This window comes from Ptychodera flava, chromosome 14 (genome assembly GCF_041260155.1).
Source record: "Ptychodera flava strain L36383 chromosome 14, AS_Pfla_20210202, whole genome shotgun sequence".
Classification (NCBI taxonomy): domain Eukaryota; kingdom Metazoa; phylum Hemichordata; class Enteropneusta; family Ptychoderidae; genus Ptychodera; species Ptychodera flava.
In genome coordinates this window covers 26,321,157-26,344,950 of record NC_091941.1, presented here as the reverse complement: position 1 = coordinate 26,344,950, position 23,794 = coordinate 26,321,157, and the positions used below count along the sequence as shown (strand labels likewise).

Below are 23,794 nucleotides of genomic sequence, written 5' to 3'. Positions count from 1 at the left end.
AACGTAGTGTCATTTCTACAAGATAGCTTTTAATTAAAATTTCATGAATTAAATCTTTGCAGAGATTGACACACTTACATAATATTATTTTGTACATTCGTTTCATCAAGATATGATTTAAATCAATTTAATTTTAATTTCTTTTGTTTTCTTGCATGAAATTGATCAGTCTTGTTCTTGACAGACTTAACAAGCATTGACAGAGATGGGTCCTGTCCTGGACTCTTGCTGTTAGTCCTTTTCTGTTTTGCCTTGTTATCATATCCTTCCGGAGGCTGCTGGCCTGCAATTTCCTTATGCTTCCTTCGTTTTTGTTTTTCTTGGATAATAGTCTCCATAGCTTTGGTCTTCTTGAACTGTGGATCTGAGGGATCGATCTGGAAGTGGTGGGACTCATAAATGGCGGAAAACCTTGGATCTTCGGTGTCAAGTTGGAACTTGTCCTCAAATTTCTCTTCTCCATCGTGTTTCTTCTTCTTTTTCTTCCTCTTCTTCTTCGCTTCCTTCTCAGCATCCATGATTGCTTTCAGACTGAAGTGCTGTCTGTCATCGTCATCTTCCATCAGCAGAAGTTCCAACTCAGCCTGAGGGAGAGCAGGGGAAAAAAATACGCTAAGTACACAAGTACAGGATAGAGAAAGTACAGACTTCAACTTAACTTTTGGTCAGGGGTGGGGAAGGGGGCAGTTGGGGAAGGGGAGGCTACAGATTATTAAAAGGAAAGTCCACACAATACTTTGAACAATCGCTATCTTTCTAAACAAATTGAGGAGTTTTAAAAAGTGTGTGAACCCTTCAATAGATGCTGTGCACAGGCATACACCTATTAGCAAAACTTATCGAGAGCAGAGCTTCACAGTTGATGTTTCAAGATTTCCTGACACTACACACATACATGGTTGGAAAACTTGTGAAGTTTTTGAGAGGATAAGCAAATGAAAGATAAACTAGTTTGATAACATAATTGTTAAAGTAACTTTCTCAAACTCAATCATCAAGTACAGAACAAGAGACTTTACAACCTAGGCTTTCTGTAAGAATAGCAGCAGCTGCTGAACACTATTTACAGTGAAAGCAAGCTGAGAATGAACGATGAACTTGATCTAAATGTTATCTCCCTTGTCTAATTGGTTTGTGAAGGTGTTTCAAATTTTACCAAGGGACCAGTACAAGCTTAATCTTATCAATGTGTGCAGATCCATTGAGATCTGGTATCTGCCTTCAGTTTTAATTGTCACACAGTTTATTACGGTAACTGACCCTTGGACACAGGGTTACACAACATAACACCACTAACAAGTCACTATATGACACTTTGTGGTCTGAAACTGGCAAACTGTCATCAACCACACATAATTACCTCTTTCTGCTTTTTCTCAGCCAATTCCTCTTCCGTCAATTCTTCCTCCTGTCGTTTCTTCTTTTTCTTCTTTTTCTGCACATCTTTGCCGTCAGCTGTGAAAAGGATAACATCCGAGGAAAGTAAGAGGGAATCAGTCTATTGCCGTTACCTTCCATCAAGTTTGAAAAAATAGCCAAAAATTGCCACACCCGAGATTTTGGCCATCTAGTAGTTGAAAACATCATGGAATACATATTAATGCCTTAGAAAGATTTCGAGTTTTGATCCAAAAATTTTTACATACCCATGTCACACTTTCTGTTCACCCTGAAATTCCCTATCAACACGTCCACAATCACCAATGATCACAATATTAATGGGTTTGAGCCAAACTATGGCAGTGAACGGGTTAAATCTTAATCAATGAAACATACAGATATGTCTCCGAACTTGGAAACACTGTGTATGGATCCTCATTCTTACATCATTGAAGAGCCTACAGCTGAACCATGGTTTGGCATGGCATTGTGTGTATGGAGTGCAAAATGTTCCATTCTGATGAAGATCTACACTTGATGACACAGATGATGATGATGATGATGACAAACCTACTGCCACTGCAATGGAAAAAGATGCCCCACATCACAGTATACATTTTCAAAGTACAAAGTGAAAATGTACAGCATTCACCCAAAAAATTTACCTGCTTTTCTAGATTCTTCATCTAGGGCTTCCTTGAAGTATGGATCATTAAGATCGACATCCGGTGGCAACTCATCATCACTTAGCACTCCCTCTCGTTGCTATGGGTACAAATGAGGATTTATGTCAGCGATATCAAATTTTAAAGCAAACCTGTCATTGAAGAGTTCATCAAGTATGTTCCAACACTTTTTAGAATGTGACTCGCCAAAAATTTACAGATGTCTAAAACTGAAAATCACTTTTCTGAAATATTCTTGGGAGTCTTAGGATATCATCGTTTAATATTGTGTAATAAGTGATAGACAAGTTACATATAATTAAGAGATTTAGTTGCATGTATTGATGTGTACGTCTACTGACACCATAGTTGTGCACGTGTATCCATGCCAACGTGAATTTTCTGTGTGAAATTGCTGCAATAATTCTAGGAAATGTGAAAATACTCCTTTATTGTGAAATCCAGATAAGAATGTACAGTGAAATTGATCTAAATGTTATCACGCTTGTGTAATTGGTTTGTAAAGAAGTTTCAAAATTTACTACAGGATCGGTAATTGTAGTTAAGTTGTGGCAAACAACAGACGGATGATAGTGTTGTTTCAGAGTAGGCTTCCACTGTAATTGTTGATAAAGCAACAAAGCAGATTAGTGTCTGTGTGTGTAGGGTAAATATTTCCTGACTTTCCATTCCCCTACATTTCGACAACTTTCTCACATACAGCTTCTGGCGTATGTACACCTCTCTTCCCGCAGATCATGATTTTTTTGGCAAAGAACTTCATACCATGCAAAGGCAACAAGAGATCTAATGACAACTAGACTCTTGACTCGGCTATAACATAATGTACCTCAGAGCGGTGGTATATAAAGAAGGTAATATGATTCTGTGTATGTGAAGTGCACTGGAAAATGTACTCCCTGGTGTGTGTTTGGGTCCATAAAAGCTCTTTGATTTTCACCGCAGTTACAACAAGTCAGTGCAACTTTTGAGGCAAGTTTTGGAACTATTTTACTGTAACACTCACTGATATGACACATAATACACCCTCACTACTGGGTCACATCACCTTGTTTTTTTTGTAATTTTTTTAATTTAGTGGCAAAAACTTATAAAATATGATCATCATAATATGCTTTACTGGTTATAAGCAACTTGGCCTGATAGTAGATCAATGTGGTAGGTAAATTGTTATAGGATTTTCTTTGGCAGACAAAAGCATCAAACAATCAGTGAATTTGTTGCTTTAAAACCCACAAAATGACCTCTCAGCTCTTTACTTAATTTGCTTGTTCAGTACTCTGTACCTTTTTAACTTCTTCTCTTTTCTTCTTCTCTTCAGTCTTTTTGGCTTTCTTTTTCTCTTTCTTCTTCTTCTGATATTGTTGCCATGACGTCAGGTCCTCTGTCTCGTCCTTCTTCTTCACAAGTTCCTCAGTGGTCTCTTTCAGACCTGCAGCGGAGCAATCAGATTACCAAGTTTATTCTGGTGTTGTGATCATAAAAGCTATGATGACAGTTTGAGAATGATGCATGTATCATTTCAATGTTATGGGTAGTAACATTGAAAATGTAACTGATCATCAAGAACATGTTTCTTTGCTGTAAAACCATGACAGATGCACAAAAAAGTACTGTATGTAAATATTGCGAGTCATTTCATATCTACTATTGTCAAAGTTAAATTTTGTCTATGTACAAGTTACAGAAGGTTTACGTCATAAGTTACCACAATACATATGAACTACTTGAGTTAAGAATTCATTGGGTTGGAAAAAAGACTGTTAATTTCAGTAATGAATGCACAATTTCAACATGAAGATCCATTAACACATGGAAGCTGTCACATGCTGCACTGTTTCTCATCTCAACAAACAGCTTTCTGATCAATGGTCATTTATTGGTTAATAGCCTTCCTGACCAATGAACATTGCCATTGGCCAAAAGCCTCTCCATCCAGCCACTGAATGTTCCTTTGTTGGCTAAAAGCCCTTTTGACTGCTAGCTGTTAATTGGATAAAGGCCTGAGTGGTGGCCACCTGATGGCTGAAGGCTTTTCTGACCAATGATTATTTGTTAATAGATTCATTCATAGATTCATTGGTTCAAGTCCTTTTACACCAATGAATAGCTTTTGGCAAAAGGCACTTCTGAGTAATGACCATAATAGAATAAACTGATTAACCCTTTTCCTGCCAAGTCGGTGAAAATCCGCTTGAAATTCGGTGTAGCCAGAATCTAAGCACTGGTGACCGTTATTCTCCCAACCCGGTGGAAATCGGGCCCTTTTTGGGTACCCCCTTTCCTGCCAAGTCGACGGCACTACATTTTGCTATCCCCTGTGCGTTTAGGGGTCATCCGAGGAGAGGTTTTCTGACAAGGAACGCCTTTTCCCCTCGAAATGGGTTTGCAGGGAGTCGATAGACAGGGAAAGGTGCAGAAACCTGTCCGCCAGTCCCCCACACCCAAGGGGGGGCTGGGTTTTTTTTTCCGCTTTTTAGCGGACTTGGCAGGATAGCATGGTGACGTTTTCTGGCGGAGTTGGACGTACTTGGCTGCCTGGCACTATAGAGATTGCTGCGAACTTGACCAACTCGGCAATGCTAATCTAGAAGGCTACCTCTTGCAAACGACTTGGCAGATATGCCGATGGTGCGAGACGAAAGTCACTTATTCAGTTGTGCGTGACTGAAAATGAGAACGTATTTTTGACGGGACGGCTCGACTTGTTCCTCCGATGGAACGGATATGAACGACTCGGAAATACCATTACAAACTGGTGTCCGATGTACTAAGCTGGCTTCAGCTCTGCAAGTTCAAGCCAGGCAACGTCCTTCACCGCCTTGGCCGTGCCATTCAATGGACGTAGCTTGGATTTTTTATTTATTCCATCGTCCGAAGTATTGGCTCTGGTTTGCAGGCAAACGTATCCTCTTGCCGACGCATTAGTAACTACGTACGCTGTTTGCGTACAGAGAATTCAAAAGGTGACATAAGGTCAATATGCTACGGGGATACCGTCTGCAGTTAGCAGGGACTGCTTTTGTTATGCAAACCAGCTAGCAGTACAATATGGCTGCCAGGCATGTGGACACGTCGATGGCTAGAACAATGGAAGCATATTGCGTTGCACCTGTGCATCGCAAAAGTGAACTGAAGACTTGGGGGTAGTGACTGGTTATCACTGGTTAGCTGCAGCCCAAGCCATGTCGGTACAAACCCATACCTGACTGAGGACCACTCGATTAAGTCAGTAATGAACGGTAACACTCGTAAGCCAACTCCCAACTGAGCTGGCAAAACTACGTAAAGCTGTGCTTCAATGGCTCAGCCATGTCGTTAATACAACGGCAAAAACGTAGTGTTTGTGCTACACTGCCAAGTCGTTGGAGGTACGTATTCAATTGACCCTACCCTGGAGAAACAGGACAGGTTTGACGGTGCTGCTGCACCCCTAGCACGACCCTCAGGGTCTCTGACTAACAGACGAGTGAGGTGATGTTTGTGCCTAGCGGACGTACGTAATACTGAAGGAGTTTATTTCCGAAAAAATAAACATGAAACGGCAATAAAATGACGCACTCCCAGGGGCAAACAAAGCGGTGACCTCAATTTTTTTCTGCAGCAACCCTTGAGCTCCTTCCCCTGTCTACCGGCATGTAGAAATTATCGAAGTCTAACACGTATAAGTACGGCTAAAACGACCCTGAAAATGGGCGATTTCTGCCAAAATGCCTGGCAGGATAACATGCAGGAGAGCCAATCTTTTGCAGGCACATATTATGGGGCGGTTTTCTACTGACTTGGGAGAATAACGGACAAGGGCGCTCGGCAGGAAAAGGGTTAATGTATCTACCTGGTTCCCATCTTATGTCCATCTCCATCTCCTTGTCATGTTTCTCTTCCTTGTCATCCAATCCCTTCAGAAGTTCTCTGTACTTGGCTATTGTGTCCTCATCATTGCCATCGTCATTCTCATCGGAACCTGAAGCAACCTCCGGCAAACCCTCTGGTTCATGAACAAAAACAAGGAAGTTCAGTATAAACTTTGTACGTATTGATACCTATGGTATGTAGTTCTGTTAAAGCATCTTGGACAGAAAAAACACTACCTGTGTAGTAAAATTTCTATTTAGAATAGTCAACATTTACAACTGTTTCATTTTTGCAGTCTTTTTTCAAGGGGACGAATGGGGGATTGGCAAAGTTTACTGCAAAGTCCTTGAATGCAATACTGTCAAATTATTTTCTGCGCAATATCTTACACTTATGCTACCTGCTGTAGAAATGCACCACACTTTGAAAACGGAGCACAAAGTTCCAAGGACACTGCTACAGCAAACTGCTGGAAAGTCTGCAGACAGTAAGTACATGATGAAAAGAAGTCTGCATATTTGTTTGGAAATGTTTTATCTCTGGTCTCTGACAGCAGATGTTGAAGTACCATGCAGAGTTCAGTGAGGATAAAAAAACAACATCAACAGAGGTTCTCACTTTTCTGTTCGCTCTCTTCATCACTGGAGGAGGCGAGGTACGCCTGGAAATCAAGCTCCATCACTTCATCCTTGCTGAACTTCTTGGTGGTGACAGCAAGTCTGTCCTTGTCTGTCTCGTCCCAGGTCAGGTTCACTTTTGTCTGCTGCAGGGCTGAGGTCATGAACTCTGAGGGTTTGTACGATTCTGGTATGTCGGACGCTACAGACACTGGTTCGTCTTCAAAAGTAATGTCATCGGGGATAAATCTAAGGAGGCAAAGATGAAGGTGAGTGTGTACAAAGGTCAGTAAGGAGTAAAACCCTGCGTACAAAGACGTGCTTGTAGTCATTTTCAGTCATCTGAACCACTTGTCTGTGACTCAAAAAAGGTGATAGGTAACCTGTCCACCCCCATTCTTTTGAATGGTCTGACTTTGCTACAGTCAGTGGCAATTAACCGGCCCACTCCAATTTCCCTGGCTAGGGTATGTCTACCACTGCCACAGAAAAGAATGGGGTTGTATAAAAGCACAGTGAAAGGGTGGACGTGTGACCCTCGTGACCCATCCAATCCCACTTTCCTGAATAGGATTAAATTTTAGCCATGGAAGCAAATAGGGCTGTATCAAAGCACTGAGACAAAGGTTAACAAGAGCAACCATTCAGTGAAAGATACAGGGAACATTGATGCTTATTATGACACAAAATTTGGTCTCACTGTGACATTCGACAGATACATGCTACTGTCTGTAGCCACCAATGGAGAGGGGTCTAGTTTCTCACCTCAGGTCTAGCTTGGTTGAGCTATTTTGATATTCCAAGCCATCACACTCTTCATAAATAGCATTGGCAGTACTGCTAGTGTCACATTCAATCACAGCGTAGTAGTACTTCAACCTGGCAATGACAAACATGTGTATTGTAACAAAATCAAAGACGCAAATGTAACACTCCCCCATACAATGCACTACTTACATTTACAATGTATCCTCAAATATAACGTCAGGCAGGGATTCTACGCCATGATAAATGGCATGTACAATTGTCTTTAGGGTTGGCATTATTCATCATACATTCTAGTATTGCTTACTCAAGGACACTCAACAATATCATGGAAGTTTTACCATTAAAAAAGGTAATCAAACTGTGAAATGTTATTTTGATCAAACGCACAATTTTTGACTTAGTGCACTCTATCAAGACAGTAGGAAGTCAGAATTTCCTAGTAGGGTAGTTCTCAAATCCAGTGTTGTTGTACGTTAGCGCCGTAACAAGTATGTTAACGGGGGGTATTCCAGTCATTGTACTGTCATGGATACGCTTGGTGTGTCTAAACAATGAGTATTAGGGGACAGCAGAACATACAGTGTTTCCTCAATCATATCCCAACATTGTTAAAACTGCAACAACATTTTTAATCACACATAATTTCAGAATGATCCCCACTTCACGCTTCTTTGTTCCTACAGGGTTTTCTAGTTTTAGAAAACGAACAGAGAAAACTAGTATTCTGGCTGATAATAATAGGTCTCCTCAGCTCAGCTGAACCCATACACGATGCAGCATAAACCTGACAACCCTACACAGATGGGGATATTTACTAATGATGTGATGAGGTAGGACAAAATGTGATTTCACTCCTACACTAAGCATAGACAATGGCTTTATGACATGCTTGAAAATTATCAATAGAAATAGGTATCAGCCATCATGTTTTACAGAACAAATCAATATCACCAGGGTCATTGGAAATGTCACAAAGGAGTGACAGTTTCCCTGAGTCCTGAGTCAGTACACAAATCAACAGATTTCAAGCTAGCATTTTACGTCTGTACTTTTTGTACTTGTCCTCTTACCTGTTCATCTGATACTGGCGTAGTTTTTCAGTGTGGTATTTTTCTCCTTCCTGATCTAGCTGTTTGTACACTTCTCTGTCACTCTCTACCAGTTCTTTGGGTCCCTTCATTTCTTCTTCCTTCATTCTTTCCTTTCCAAAGTCTGACAGGTATATCTGCATCAACATACACACACGTCAAAAGTAATCCCACTTGCTTTTAGTATGTTTTCGTTAGTAATTGATTGTACACATCAGTAAATGTTATCAGGTGCCTAAGTAAGGTTACCGGACCTCCCTATGGTATATCAGTGCGATCCTACAATGCTGTAAGGCGACAACAGAAATGGTACAGGAGTTTCTTAGTCATTTAACTGTCTGTCTACCTCTGCTCTTAGCAAAAACACTGTCTTGACAGTTTTCTTAGCAAGAGCCACGTAACTTTGAATCATAAGACTATCATTGCCTTACATTGCTTATACCCATCTGTATTTATATATCAACAGATCTAAATATGGTGTCACTGGGTCAACATGGTTCTGATATGTCTGATAGACAGTAGCAGTAGTGAAAAGTATCAATTTTTGATGCTGGTGTTTCAAACATCTTGTCTGGATGAATTTGAAGTGACAAAGCCTTTCAATCTCTAAAGTTATGCACATTTGTATCTTATTGCTAACTGTGTATGGATAAGAGTGTCAATTCTGCAGTGTGTTTGGTGAATTATAAAGAAATAGATTTGTTGTAGGTGGATACAGATTATACCAGATATTCTATCGGAGCCCAAGACACTGAAGAGATATTTGGAAAACTATTCATATCGGCTGAGAAACAATTTTGGTCCACAGCAGTACATTTTTAATGTGTGGATCGTGTATTTGTGTTCGCTATACCAGTATACATAATTTTCATACAGTTAACTGTTTATATGGAATTTGAGTGTAAACAAAACCCTGGCGTCATTCAACATTCAGCAGATTTATGACATACAGGTGGGGTAAACATACTGCAGGTATTTCTGTAACATGGAGCATCCAATTAATACTGAAGCGTCTGATGTCCAGCGTAGTGCTCACCTTTACTGACTTGATAATTCCTCCAGTGGGTTTGAATGAGTTGAACAACACAAGCAAATCCTGGGCTTTAATCCTATCCCAGTCCATGTTACACAGAGCTAGTCTGCACGAGATCTCCTCCGTCGTCTCGGCATCTGCATCAAGTTCGCCCCATTTGTGTTCAACGTCTATTTCATTGTCAAACGTGAACTCTTCGTCTGAGTCAGAGTCTGAGCTGCTGGCTATGTTGCCTTTTCCTCTTGCAAAGTCTATCTCCTCCTCCTCCTCATCTTCATCATCATCGTCTTCTTCTTCTTCATCACTGTCATCAGCTCCGGGACCCTTAATTTCATCTTCACTGTGTTCACTATGTTGTTCACTTTTATCGTCTTTTTCAACTGAGCAGGGAAAGAGAAAGATTTTACATAATGACTTAACTTTGGAGAGCCAAAACGGCGCCATTTTATATGTCCATTTGGAAACTGCACAATTTGCTTTTTGAATGTCATAAGATGCAAAACAAATTAATATGTTCCATATACAAATAAATTTCTCATGGACTCTGTACTGTCAGCAGAGGGCACACTGCAGCAAAAACACTGCGTAAGATATTATTTAAAATATTATGTAAAATGATGCAAATATGAATAACTTACAAGACTCTACCATACTATCTTCCTCTTCTTCTTCATTGTCTTCATCACCATGATCATCACTGTCATCTTGATGGGTTATCACTAATGCTTTCCTCTTACTCACGGTCTGCTGTAACTTTTTTGTCATTACTTTATCTCTTTTGACTTTCATGCTAATCTCCTCCTTAGGTTTCAAAGCATCAGTTTTTGATTGTCCTCTTTGTTTTTCTTTCTTGTTTGCTTTCAAAGTTTTTTTTGAGTCTCTGTTTGCAACCTTCTTTTCTATGTGAGATTTGAGTTCAGTGCCCTTATCTTTCAGATTCTTTTTTTTCTTAGCTTTCTTCTTAGTGTCTTCATGATCATCCTCATCTTCCGAATCCGAAAGTTCATAGAATTTTTTAAGGTCCTCACTGGTTGTCAGGTTGACTTGCCTGCCTCTCTTATCCACTGTGTATTTTTCCTTGAAGCGTCTGTCCTTGAACATGCCCTGGAAGCGCTTGTCAATTTTGACCTTACGTTCCGATTTGGGCATGTGACGGAACCTGGGATCTGTTTTGATGTGAGCAAAACGCTCATCTTTGAGGATGTCTCCTGGCATTTTTTAAATGTACTGACTGTCACCGATGCATGGATTCAATCTGAGACAGAAAACAAAAGAGAAAATTTGAGCAAAATCATTCTAAGATTTTCTTATTGTGTGCTTAAACAAAGGGAGGAGTGACTCAACATAGTATAACATGGAATTTCTTTGGCATCTACAATGCTGAGAAAATTAATGGATGTGCCAAGTTTACACTAGCAAGAACATCAACGGCTATCAGGAGTTTGCCTAGTAAGAAACATTCTTTATGGCTTGGTGCAAACCAACATTTTTGCACAAGTTTCGAAAACCCACCGGATTAGCCAGAACAAGTGTACAATAGCCTCAAAGCTCTGCATGGTAGGGCTGTGTTACCGATGTAGCCCTCCCAACACATGTGGTGGGAGGCCTGTAGCCGGTAACACACAGCCCTGCAATGCTGAACTTGCCTCACACGGTGTGCGATTTTGTCTAGGCTACGGGTAGCTCCGATCATGGAGGTACACGCAGACCTGTACCTCCATCACCATGCGCTTTTGTGCAGTTCCGTATACAGCATCTTTCACAGGCGATTTTGGGTGGTGGAGACCCAAAACCGCCCGGGAAAGTTGTGGGCTATCGGATCGGCTACGTTCGCATCTCGAAACGACGGCATGCTGTCGTGTGACGTACACAAACGCTGACTTTGTAGATACTGATATTATTATTGATTCTAAGTTGTATAAATTGACTTCGTCATCATAAACATCAGATTGCCATACAACGGTAAAGATTATCAGTTTGAACGTAAACAACTTACCAACCAACAGTAGTTTAAAAGTGCACGTGTACTTCGATGTAGTGTTGTGCGACCTCACAATCATTATTGCGCAAGCTCAGACCAATTTGACCTACAAAGGTCATGTCTCAAAGCGAGGTAAGGTCACCTTCGGTCCTGTAGACCAGTACGCGCGCACTCGGAGTATGTCATGTGGTTGCAAGCCTCTCACACGAGTACCAGTAGGACGTTCGCCCTCTATGGTCACCTCTCTCGTCCGAACATGTTATGCAGAGTTGCATTGAACTTACAAGTATTACTGGTGAGACGGCGTGTGTTTTGCTTGAAAAATTTCAATAATTGTTCTGTTTTGGTAGAGCAATTGGGTGTGAATTTATTAGAATCTTTTTTTTTTCTCTGATGGTGAAACAAGACAGGAACAACAGTGACACAGGATCATGTTTTACTTTCCAAGATTTTATTCATTTCAACAATTCAAGATTACAACAAGTAACAACACAATTTTGCATAATCAAACTTTCTAAGGATAACAAAGGATGAAGAGTGAATAAAATTAACGTTTTCCTGTGGTAAAAATCTTACTTAGGGAGTTGTAATTATTTACGACCTTGGGGGGGGGGGGAGTCTGGGGAATTTCATAGTATTCTGAAATTTCGAGTAAACCCCATGCCAACCCAAATGCATTTGAGTAACCCAGTCTCTAACACAGAAATTTTGACTGATCCCTCCCCTCCCCTCCCCACTTAGACCAGTTAAATACCAAGACATGTATTTGTAACATTTACAAAACTACAGCAATAGTACAGACCTTTCATATCCTGCTGGAATATCATCGGTTAACCTCATGACAGTTGAAAAAGATGTGACCGGCAAAAGAAAATTCAAAGTCACAATAAAATGTAGATACAAAAGCTCATGCTGTAACCACTATCCAACCATATAGTATTGTTTACCATACAGTATTATTTATATTGGATGGGTATCATGACAAGGTTTCCACTAAGATATCTGACAGGGCAGAATTTGAAAGTACAGGAGAACAGTCAGGAGGCTGGGGGGTGGGGCAGTGTCAGAGGAGTTGTACCCTCTCGTGTTGAAAATTTGAGAGATTGATGTGTGCAATAATGCAGTATGGTGCAATATGAGAGATGTTATCAATTTGTGTAAAACTGTTAGAACACCCAACACGGGAAAAGTGTGAGAGGCGTGTCCCCTCTGCCACGTCGGAAATTTTGAGAAATTAATGAGTTCAATGATGCAGTCTGGTGCAATATTAGGTGTTTTCTATTTGTTTTTACTAAGTAAAACTGTCAGAACACCCCAGGGGGAGAGGAAGTGACAGGGGGTCGCATTAAGAATTTTGAGAAATTGATGAAATGGTGCAATCTGAGAGGTATTTCAATTCATTTTGTACCAAAAATTGAGCAACCCCCTTCTTTCTTTCCAATTTTGAACAACCTCCTTGTAGCTTTCAATTTTTTGAGTGACTACCCTCACATTCCTCTGACCCCCCCCCCCAGGCCCTTATGTTAAATTACTCTAAAAGATCCATAAAAATATTCTTGATGGCCTTTAATTTGTGAACAACATGTACAGTAAAAGTGGTCAACTTTGATGCAGTCTTGCTGATGCATTTTATGGGGCTTGAACTCACAATATCTACATTACTAATTCGTACTAGCTTAGCAGTCATTAAAACCCCTACAAATAGGCGTTTCAACTAGCAGCGGCCTCCCGTAGGAAACGTGCAGATCTTCATTTGGCTGCAGCAGATCGGTTTCAGAGCTGTGACAGCTCAAACCAGCTTTAATGCAGATCTGCACAGAGCGTTTGGAGCTGTCATTTGTCTGCTGCAGATTCGAGTGTCTCTGGAAGACGAAATGCAGACTTGTGCAGCTCTTGGCCGATCGGTCAACAGCCGTTATGCAGCTCAAAATCGTTCGAAGTAAAACTTTGTTGACACTACAATTGTCACAGCTCTATGGCAGCTCGAAACAGTTCACTGGCAGCAAAACATGAGCCAGTCAAGGTATATATAAGGGTATGCACCACCGTAGTTGAGTTTTCGTTTCTAGTAGAGTGAAGTTATAAGGACGGTCAGGTATTTAATGAGTTCAGTCCATTTTCAAATTAAAATTTGCGTGCGTCCGTTTTGCGATCTCGGCTCAGAAAATTGATCGAGTACGCGTGTACGTGTACATGTAGTCTATCAGCGTAATCCTATGGGCACACATATAAAAACGCCGGGAAAGCCCTGTGCATCAATGAGAAGTTGCCTTATAATTATCAACGTGTCTTCCTCAGAATCATTGTTCATTCGATGTTAAGCTGTGCTCCGTTTTACCTTTGATATTTGTAGATCCGAGCACCGCTACTTTTGCTACTCCCCACAGGTCCGAACATCAAATCATAGACCCTTGAGAAAAATGTGTACGTTGCATGTTGTTGTTGGTTAGGCTGCATCACGCATGATGACGTCATTTATCATGTGAAAAGTTGTCCGCGATTGGTCAGATTCGCTAAATGACCCAGGTCACGCAGGTCAAAGTGTAAGCGGCAAGACACATCGACCGTTAATCTACACGTATTGAATTAGCTTCAGGGTTACTCTGTCATGTTTCTTTGCTAAACTTTGGATGAAATTTCGCCGAAAACGGTATCCAAACTTTGATAAAATGGTAGCAAATTGAACGAGTATACTTGACGACATATTCAACGTACCAATAGGTCTCGCCGTCAGGAGAAATGAGGTCAAACCATGGATATATTGCCTGCAATTGCAAACGGCATTGCAAACCGCATACCGATCCCAATGATACTATAGGTAAGTTACTTTGACATATCTCCTTCATATGCGTTTTTATTTGTACAGACTTTTCTGAAGATTACATTCGGTATATCGAGGATATCTAGTTGATTCAAAGTTCAAGCCAGGCATCAGTAAAACTGCCGATTTGCGATTGTACGGTTCAAGAAGACAGGGTGCTGAAATAATATACACAGTCAATCCAACACAATTGTCATCAATAAAATTGCCGATTTTCGATCACCATGTAATCAGTGTTTCATCTAGGCTTTTGATCTGCTTCATGAAAATGCTGTTGAAACAATATACTACGCGTAAATTTTCCGTACGCTGATTTTGCATATGAAAGCCTGCCAGTTGAGAGTTACGTGTACGTTCACAAAGTTCATTGCCCTAGCCCGATACGGTTTCTGTGTCACATTATCTCTGTACAATTGAGAAAAGGAGACAAACTGAAGTTTTTATGCATTGTATGTGTCCATAACACTCTGAAAATAATTCTGATAGCAAAATCGACACGAACAATCGGACTTTATTGTCACAGAAACGTGTTCAGTGCAGACGGCATGCAATGAAAGTCACAAGCAAACTGTGGTGTCAATGGCCCACACAATGGGTCCTGTTTTTGAATTCAGTGAACAAACAAACTTATTTTTCGGGGCAAATAAACCCGTACAAGTTACAAGTTAAGTTCCCCAAAATTTTAAAATCCCCTCGAAAATTCCAGTGGAAGGGGACCAATCCCCTCACCCTGGTGTAGTATCCTAGATGAAACACTGTGTACCGGTAATATGGTTCAGTCTTTGCCAGCCTGCAGCCTTGCTTCACTTTCTTTTTCATCGACAGGCCTTATCTGGCTTATTGATATGTTTGCTAATGTAAATTCTCACTGGATTTTAAAAGCTACGTGAACCTTTTGTCTGCATTTAAGCACTGTAAATCATATATTTTCACATTTCAGTAACTTGTGTTTCTCATTCTTCTATCATTTCAGAGTTCATCTGTGACTGGTATTAAGGCTTCACGTTGAAGGAAAACTTCACAGTTTTACACTATAAAAGTATCAAAAACGCGAGCGATTAAATTTAGAGCGTAGCCCTACATGTAGCATTGTGTCGTTTCAGCATGGAAATCCCTTGGTTTGAGTGAGTAAACAGAATTTGTAAACATGTTTGCTGCGAAGTGATTTTACATAAAGTAACACTTTTATTTCCCATGGTCCATCTGGGTGAATTGTATCTATTTAAATTACACCCTCGCAATTCTTCTTTCTCATTAAATGCCAAAACAAATGTGTATTGCTTGATATATAGTTTGATGTCCTTTCCATATAGAGGATCTCAATTTCATTACTACTACCGGTATTTGTTCAAAGCTTCCTATATTTATTCTATACATCAGAATAACTTTTGTTGGAATTGATAAGTACTGGAAATATTTGAATAAACTAAAAGAACTTTGATCTATTTTACAATTCTGAGATTAACTCTTCACAATTTCTCAGAAGAAGTTTGATTCATCAAACAATGCTGAGGTAAACATCTCACAATATCTCCAACATCAGTTGTTCATGACAGTAAACTTGGACTAGTCTGTACTAGTTTTGATATAACATTATGCTAGCTTCATAAAGGTTTTAGACTTTTTTCCTTTGTTCTATTCAGTGTAATTTTTCCCGTAACCTTTAGTAATAAATGAGTGTTTCTTCATCCTACATCAGGTGTTATCTTTTTTTACTCACGTGTGAGCTAGTTCACTGGTATGGTAACTTTGATGAGGTGTGTCACATTTATCTAACAGGGTGACGAGGATCTCCAGCTGCTTGTGTTGTATTGTTGTGAGCCATTGAAGTGAGCATGACATGAGGTAGAAATAAATATATTTTGTGTGTGCAAATAAAATATGACCCATTACATGCAGTATGATAATGGTGAATGAGCAATGTCCATTTTGAGCTGTTATATGTCTTCAAGTGGTCTAATATGAGCTGCTGTATGTCTGCAGGTCAAAAGTCATGGGCTGAAAGTTGTCTGCAATGAGCTGTGGCATGTCTGCAGGTCAAAAGTCATGGGCTGAAAGTTGTCTGCTATGAGCTGCTGTATGTCTGCAGGTCAAAAGTCACGGGCTGCATTTGAGCTGTCATGTGTATGTCATTGATCTGCATACCATGCCCCATGAGCTGCAATTTGCAGCTCAAAGCTAATTATATATGCACAAAATCAGACCATTTGCAGATATCTGCAAGTGATCTGCTACAGCCGAGCTGCGAAGATCTGAAACAGCCATCTGGCAGGTCTGCAGGTTTGGTAAGGGAGCTGGTATCTCATGTAGCTGTACTGTGATAATGTTCCAGAGAATCCATAGGATAGCTAGGTGTGTGCCTCAATCAGGCAAAACAACAGTTAGCAATAATAACAACAGTAATAAATATCAATTTCTGCAAGTCATTTAAAAATATACCACCAAGGGCACAGTATTGCTCCTATCTGACAAACAAAAAGAGGTATTCCTATTTCCACTTATTCACTCAAAATACTATTGTGTTTGCAAAGAGTTTGAACTTTCAATTTTCATGGGCAGAATTCCGTTTTAACAGCCACTTTTCAATTTTGTAGATCAACAATAAAAATTTGATGGTCCTTTCTTGAAATGTTAAAATTTACTCAGAGTCAAGTTATACACAAGTTTGTTTGTGTAAGTAAGTTTGTGTGGTGAAGTTACCTGATATTACCATTCATCACTCATCTTATTCAATCTACACATGATTTCACTCGGCTGCCTTCATCTTTGTGAAGATTTACTTAATTAAGTGATACCATGACAGGTTTTTTGTTTATGTAACATAATGATTGGAACTGATACAAATAAACTGGAGTCTGTTTTATTGGTATGGTGCATCTTGCCATATGCCTTCTTGTGGATTGAAATCCCTCATCAGTGTATGGGGTTTCCTCCATGAAATATTTGCTAAAGTTGATCCAATACATAAAACATAAGCTCACAACTTTTTTCTAGATCATATTTCACTACAAATTGGCATCAATAAAACTACATTATTTTCAGTGTCTTCAAAATTGATTTACAAGGTATTCCGGGTTGGAATAGGTCATTCGAGCTTGCGGACTAATATATTGGCTCCAAAAACAAAAAATCATTGGTTCCCCCAGTTTGAAAAATGATTTGGCTTAGGTAGTCTCCAGGGATTTTTTATAAGAAATTCAAAGCTATCAGATAAACACCAATGAGACAAAAGCACTTTTTGACCAAATTGACAAAAATGCTCCAAAAATACAAAATTTTGCATTTTCTCACTATATAAAAATATCTGACTTAAGTCATCCTAAGGACCTGTATACTGAATATCAAAAAGTCTGACAAGGAGTTTTGAAGAAAAAAATAGATCTACAATGACAAAAATAATCTCAAAAATACAAAGTTGCATATCTTGGCACGATTTTACAAAATCTTATTGCTGCCATCCTAAGGGACATGTATAATCAATATTAATGTGTCTGACCAGAACTTTTGAATGATATTTTGGTTAAATATGACAATAATTGCCTTAAAATTTAAGTTTTAAAATATTTCATAACAATATGAACAAATGTCAATAAGGTTATCCCTGCAGAACAGTATCTTTAGATTTCTGTGGCAATACTAGAGTTTATTTGCTTCTTCAAGCATAACCATTCTTTTCCTTGACATAATGTAAACTTCAGCCTCCTCCAACAACACAATTGCGATGTAGTCTACAACAAACCTGGGTGAGAAAAATAGAAATATAGATATACTATTAATACATTTTTGTATATTTCAAATGCTATGCTGACAAGCTAAATATTGATTTTTTAGCAATCTTTTTGTAGTAAAATAACAACTTACAGTGGACAAATATAAATAATGAAAATAATATCAAAAGTAAGCATTACAGGCCCTCTAAATTTTTGAGAGTTGTAATATAATAACTTACACAATTATCCCAAAACCATTCACAGGATACAGCTCAAGTTGTAACTACAAAATGGTACACCAATGTGAGTAGCAACATATGAACATAATACCCTACTTACATTGACGTTTCTTTCACATTCCTCTTCCATCTGTTGTTAAGGCAGTGTCATATCATTCAAAGATACTGTCAAAACAAACAGAAATCCATTATTACATCAGAATGAATAAACACTGTTAACAGACGTTTCATATTAAAAAGTATTCTTTTTTTAATACTCTCTGTTTTCAACAGACATGCCATAAACCTTCAAAAGACAGAGTTTATGTTTTACTTTGCATATAAAAATGATATTAGTCTTGCAATGGTTATGTATAAGTGGAGCTGACAACAGTTGCCCCAAATGGGCAGTGACACATATGATTTGAATAAAATATCACTTTTAACATGGTCGTCATTTCCTTCTTTTGGCAGGTTACATCTGAACATATTTTACAGTACATGATCCTCATACAAATTAAAATGCCTCTTATTCAAAATGTAAGAACTTTATTGCCAATCAAAAAAAGTTTTGTTTAACAACATTTAAAGAAAATAATGTGAAAATTTAAGAAAGTTTGACCAAGTCAGTATGGAGTTAAATTGTTTGGAAATCTTGAAATTGGAAGAATAGTGAAGCCAGAAAATTGGGTGATTTGCAAACATTTGCAAAAATTACACTTCTTTATCAAGCAACCTACGACTGCTTGACAGCCTTGAAGATGAACCCAAATAATAATATTTTAATCTTGGGTTAACAATTTCATTAAATTAAATGAATGTCTACAAAAAAGTGATTTTGGTGCAAAATACTCTGTGTTGGGTGCAGCGCCCCTGAATTAGCAAGTTTTATACCACTGCAAAGTCTCTGTGCAACCAGGCGACACATTCTGACTCAGCATGATCTAACAGCAGATTCCTGCATAAAATTTTGATTTGAAAACTTGAATCACTTTTTAATAGCATGAAAAGAGCAAAACATAGGAGAAACTTAGATGACAAAGCCTTATAAGGGAAAGAGAGATGTACCACATGACTCCGTGCAACCAGGTGACACATTGTGACTCAGCATACTCCTAAAGCAGGCGACTGCATAAAATTTTGATTTTGAATCACTTTGTAATAGTATAAAAAGAGCAAAACCAATGAGAAAAATTAGCATTCACAGCCTTAGCACAGTAAGAGAGATGCACCAGAGTGTCCGTGCAACCAGGTGACACATGGTGACTCAGCATACTCCAAATGCAGTTCCTGCGAAAAATTTAAATTAGACAACTTAAATCAGTTGGCGATAGCATAGAAAGATGAAAACCACTGGGAAAACTTAGAAGTCACAACCATAACACGCTAAGAGAGATGCGCCGGAGTGTCCGTGCAACCAGGTGACACATGGTGACTCAGCATACTCGATCAAAATGCAGTTCCTGCAAAAAATGTAGATTAGACAACTTAAATCAGTTGGCGATAGCATAGAAAGATGAAAACCAATGAGTAAACTTAGAAGTCACAGCCTTAGCACAGTAAGAGAGATGCACCAGAGTGTCCGTGCAACCAGGTGACACATGGTGACTCAGCATACTAAAAATGCAGTTCCTGCAAAATATTTAGATTAGACAAATTAAATCAGTTGGCGATAGCATAAAGAGATTAAAACAAATGAGTAAACTTAGAAGTCACAGCCTTAGGGACGATTCAGAATTTACTTCCAGGGGGGGGGGTGGAGGATTTTCAGGGGGGCCACCCATTTTCCCAAGAAAATTTAGGGGGGGGGGGGGGGCCGACAAAAATACCACAATCTTTAAGGGGGGGCCAAGGAAAAAAAACATCAATTCAATATTTGCCCAGAATTTCTGATCTCTACAAAAGAGCACCGTAGACGCTACCTGGGTGACAGATAAACTCAACATGTTTAGTTAAACTCCTTTAGCTGCCAAATTCGGTATATTCACAGTGGTTTGTTTTATGCATCTACTGCAGTATCTTGTTCTCCTCCCTGAAGCGTTATGAAATGTCCAGTATTTAGCGTGTCAATACAAACCATACAGTGAACAGTCAGGGTTGTTTTTGTTGAAAAGAGATCTCAGATCAAGTCCAGACTAGAATTCATTTATCAACAATAACAATGGTCATTTATGTTCACACTGGTATGTTGCTAAATACAGCATTGGGTGTTCTATGTAGTGATAGAATAACAAACAAATGCCGATACACAGAGATGAACATTGAGCAAATGCTAAAAATTACAGCAAATGTCTTTTTAAGGTTGGGTTTACCTTGTAGCTTGTAAAGCAGTTGAAAGTTGCATGATAAAGAAGTGTTAATTTATGCAAATGTATGCAAATCACCTGATTTCTTGGCTTCTTTTGCCTCCCAATTTCAAAATTTCCAACGAATTTAACTCCACTCCGGCTGGGTCAAATTTTCTGAAATTTCACATTATGTTTTTTAAATGCTATATAACACAACAACTATCAATTGGTTTTGTTTGGCAATAAAGCTCTTACATTTTGAATAAGAGGCATTTTGAATAAGAGGCATTTTAATTTTGCTGATAATGATTTTAATCAATTATTAGAGTGTCAGTCTTTAAACTCCTACAATTTTAAAATGAAGATGGATAATGCCAAGTAAAATAGTTGTTTTTTTCTACATGAATACTATCCTTTCAAGTGAAATATTACATTTCAGAAAATACTGTCTAGTTTTCGACTTAAATTAATTTTTATCATTAATACAAAAATTGAGGTTTTTTACCCCAAATATACACCCACTTCATCCTTTGAGTAAACTACTGCTACTGCTACTCTTCTTTTCTGCTCCTTTTTTCTATGTTTCATTCTCATCAATTTTACCCTTTCTAAATTTTTTAAATGTTCTACATAACTTTTTACAGTGCTTAATACATCTACTATAAACCTTTTTGAAAATAAATTTATGGCCGTCTCATCTTCAAGGTGCTTTTCAACGAATAGGTTTTAATGTTGAAAATAAAAATATTATGTATTACTGTCAAAAATATATGGTGAAAAATTTACAAAAGGGTTCATTTTCCAGTAATCCTGTATGTGCATCCAGAAGATCATGTGGCACTGCACCAATGCTATGGTGTCGGATTGTTGAAATATTGTGTACACATGAAATTTGCTGTAGTCCAAGAAGTGATCTCAGTGTGTATGACGCTGGGAAAAATGTGGATAGGCTTACACATTGTGTATTGATGCTAATACTTTTGTGTCCCATTCGTTCTGATATGTATAATCAAAGATTTCACAGTGGCGGCTGGCAGAAAAGGCAAAAAAACAAATTAACATGTATTGTTTCGTGTCATCTGAAAACATGCGCATCATGACTATTTTAAAATTAAAATTTGTTAAAAAAATTTGAAATATGAATGCTCTGTCAATTTTGAAAAATACTGCTCACAAAATGTGAATTTTGACTTACACAGGGTTATCTGCATTTTAATATGAACATTGGATTGTGAATGGAATGAGCAGAATAACATGTGAATTCATGTTTGGATAAGGTGTTTTGTTCAAGAAATGTTCTAAAATATTCCTCAGCATTGTTGCTTTCAGTGGCAGCAACTTGGTTTTATGACAACCAAATTAGAAAAAAAGAGAAAATTAAAAACAAGTTGGCTTTCACCAATTTTAATTCCTAATGTTTAAAACTTTCACCGTGAGTCTGCAAATATTCAGCATCATCAAATGAAAATGTATGCTGAACGTGTGCATGTACATGTACATCTCACTTTCCAGAAATATCTGGATATCTGCAAATGAGATGTACCATTAAACTTCAAGATATATATCACTTTGCCAATTATCTGCTCCTCTGATTTTCTGTTCACCATTTCTAACTGACATCTTTGCTTGTCTTTGTGTGCATCATATGTATCAGTGAGACATAACGAAAAAAGTATTCATATTTAGTAATTAACTTTTCTTCAGAAATTTACAACCAGATATGTTTATTGCTACCCTTTCCAAAGTGTGCCACTTGCAGTCCCTGCAAATCATTCTTTTTATAGTCATATAACCCTGAAATGATTTGTTATATCATCGATTAAATGTCCACTACAGTTCCTGCAACTTGTTAGACTGGATATGTCTATAATGTATAAGCATGCATGTATATATTAGGGGGGGGCCATGGAAAAAAAAACAGGAAAGATGAGGGGGGGGCCATAGATTTTTTCTATAATTTACTAGGGGGGGCCATGGAAAAAAATCACCGAGAAAATAGAAAATCCTCCACCCCCCCTGGAAGTAAATTCTGAATCGTCCCTTAGCACAGTAAGAGAGATGCTCCAGAGTGTCCGTGCAACCAGGTGAAACATGGTGACTCAGCATACTAAAAATGCAGTTCCTGCAAAATATTTAGATTAGACAATGTAAATCAGTTGGTGATAGCATAGAAAGATGAAAACCAATGAGAAAACTTAGAAGTCACAGCCTAGCACAGTAAGAGAGATGCACCAGAGTGTCCGTGCAACCAGGTGACATATGGTGACTAGCATACTCCAAATGCAGATTCTGCAAAAAAAATTGATTAGACAACCTTAATCAGTTGGCAATAGCATAGAAAGATGAAAACCAATGGGAAAACTTAGAAGTCACAGCCATAGCACACTAAGAGAGATGCACCAGAGTGTCCGTGCAACCAGGTGACACATGGTGACTAGCATACTCCAAATGCAGATTCTGCAAAAAATTTAGATTAGACAACTTAAATTAGTTGGCGATAGCATAGAAAGATGAAAACCAATGAGAAAACTTAGAAGTCACAGCCTTAGCACAGTAAGACACTAAGAGAGATGCACCAGAGTGTCCGTGCAACCAGGTGACACATGGTGACTAGCATACTCCAAATGCAGATTCTGCAAAAAAATTTGAATAGACAACCTTAGCCAGAGATATATGAGAAATCGTATCCTTGTGTTACAAGCCTACGATCAAGAATCGAACAGACTACTATACTTGTACTCACTTGCTTCGAAATGGCACAAATGAAAACGTGCTTTGACAACCAGAGCTAGCACAAGGTATCAAGAATGCAAGGAATTACCCATGCTTGGACTTTCAACTCTGATCTTTGACATCGAAACATAACCAAATATGGGTGTGTCATAGCCAACAACCACATGACATATTTAAAACCAGATGACAGGACTTCCAAACGCGCGTACTCCCTCTATCCTTCGGTCAGTCAGGGAACAGAAAACGGACGTGCATCCCCGCCGCCCCACCCCCACCCGTATTTTGGTGCACCCAAAGACGAAAAGCGGACCATTTCCGACGGTCACAGTGTCAAAATGTCTTTATCCCAGATAAGTTCTTCAACTTAGTACCAACATGCATTGAAGCCGTGGCAGGGCACTGCCACAGGTGCGTAAACCACGAACCTAGTACCTGTGCGCCAGCCTGAGGGCGTATACGGTATAGCTGAGCGCTGATCTGTGACCCTACCACTGACAGGCACATGGAATGGAGCGTTCAGTGTATCTCTTTCTGCGTATACCACCACAGGAGACAACCATTGAAACATTTCAAACAAATAAGTGATAAGTAAACATCAAAAACCAAAATAAATAAA

General features: G+C 38.8%; 1 protein-coding gene and 2 long non-coding RNA genes across 4 annotated transcripts; 1 reads left to right on the top strand and 2 right to left on the bottom strand.

The window, feature by feature from the left end:
* Window positions 1-9: 9 nt before the first annotated feature.
* Window positions 10-13,820, bottom strand: LOC139149928 (ESF1 homolog). Of its 2 annotated transcripts, none has more exons than XM_070721983.1 (11): window positions 13,747-13,820; window positions 10,066-10,682; window positions 9,431-9,807; window positions 8,377-8,531; window positions 7,304-7,417; window positions 6,540-6,787; window positions 5,902-6,054; window positions 3,353-3,498; window positions 2,046-2,145; window positions 1,361-1,455; window positions 10-584 (listed from the first exon to the last, which is right to left on the bottom strand). In XM_070721983.1, the coding sequence occupies exons 2-11, from the start codon at window positions 10,640-10,642 to the stop codon at window positions 123-125; spliced, it is 2,427 nt and encodes an 808-aa protein (XP_070578084.1). In that variant the 5' UTR covers window positions 10,643-10,682; window positions 13,747-13,820; the 3' UTR covers window positions 10-122. The 2 variants fall into 2 exon arrangements, with proteins under 2 accessions (XP_070578084.1, XP_070578083.1); XM_070721982.1 differs by lacking the exon at window positions 13,747-13,820 and adding an exon at window positions 11,424-11,522.
* A 134-nt stretch (window positions 13,821-13,954) lies between these two features.
* LOC139149931 (uncharacterized) lies at window positions 13,955-15,922 on the top strand. The gene is made up of 2 exons (XR_011556166.1): window positions 13,955-14,226; window positions 15,203-15,922. It is a non-coding gene; the product is annotated as an uncharacterized lncRNA (long non-coding RNA).
* A 1,573-nt stretch (window positions 15,923-17,495) lies between these two features.
* Window positions 17,496-23,347, bottom strand: LOC139149927 (uncharacterized). Its single transcript, XR_011556165.1, has 3 exons — window positions 23,189-23,347; window positions 18,279-18,343; window positions 17,496-17,968 (listed from the first exon to the last, which is right to left on the bottom strand). It is a non-coding gene; the product is annotated as an uncharacterized lncRNA (long non-coding RNA).
* Between the last annotated feature and the right edge of the window lie 447 nt (window positions 23,348-23,794).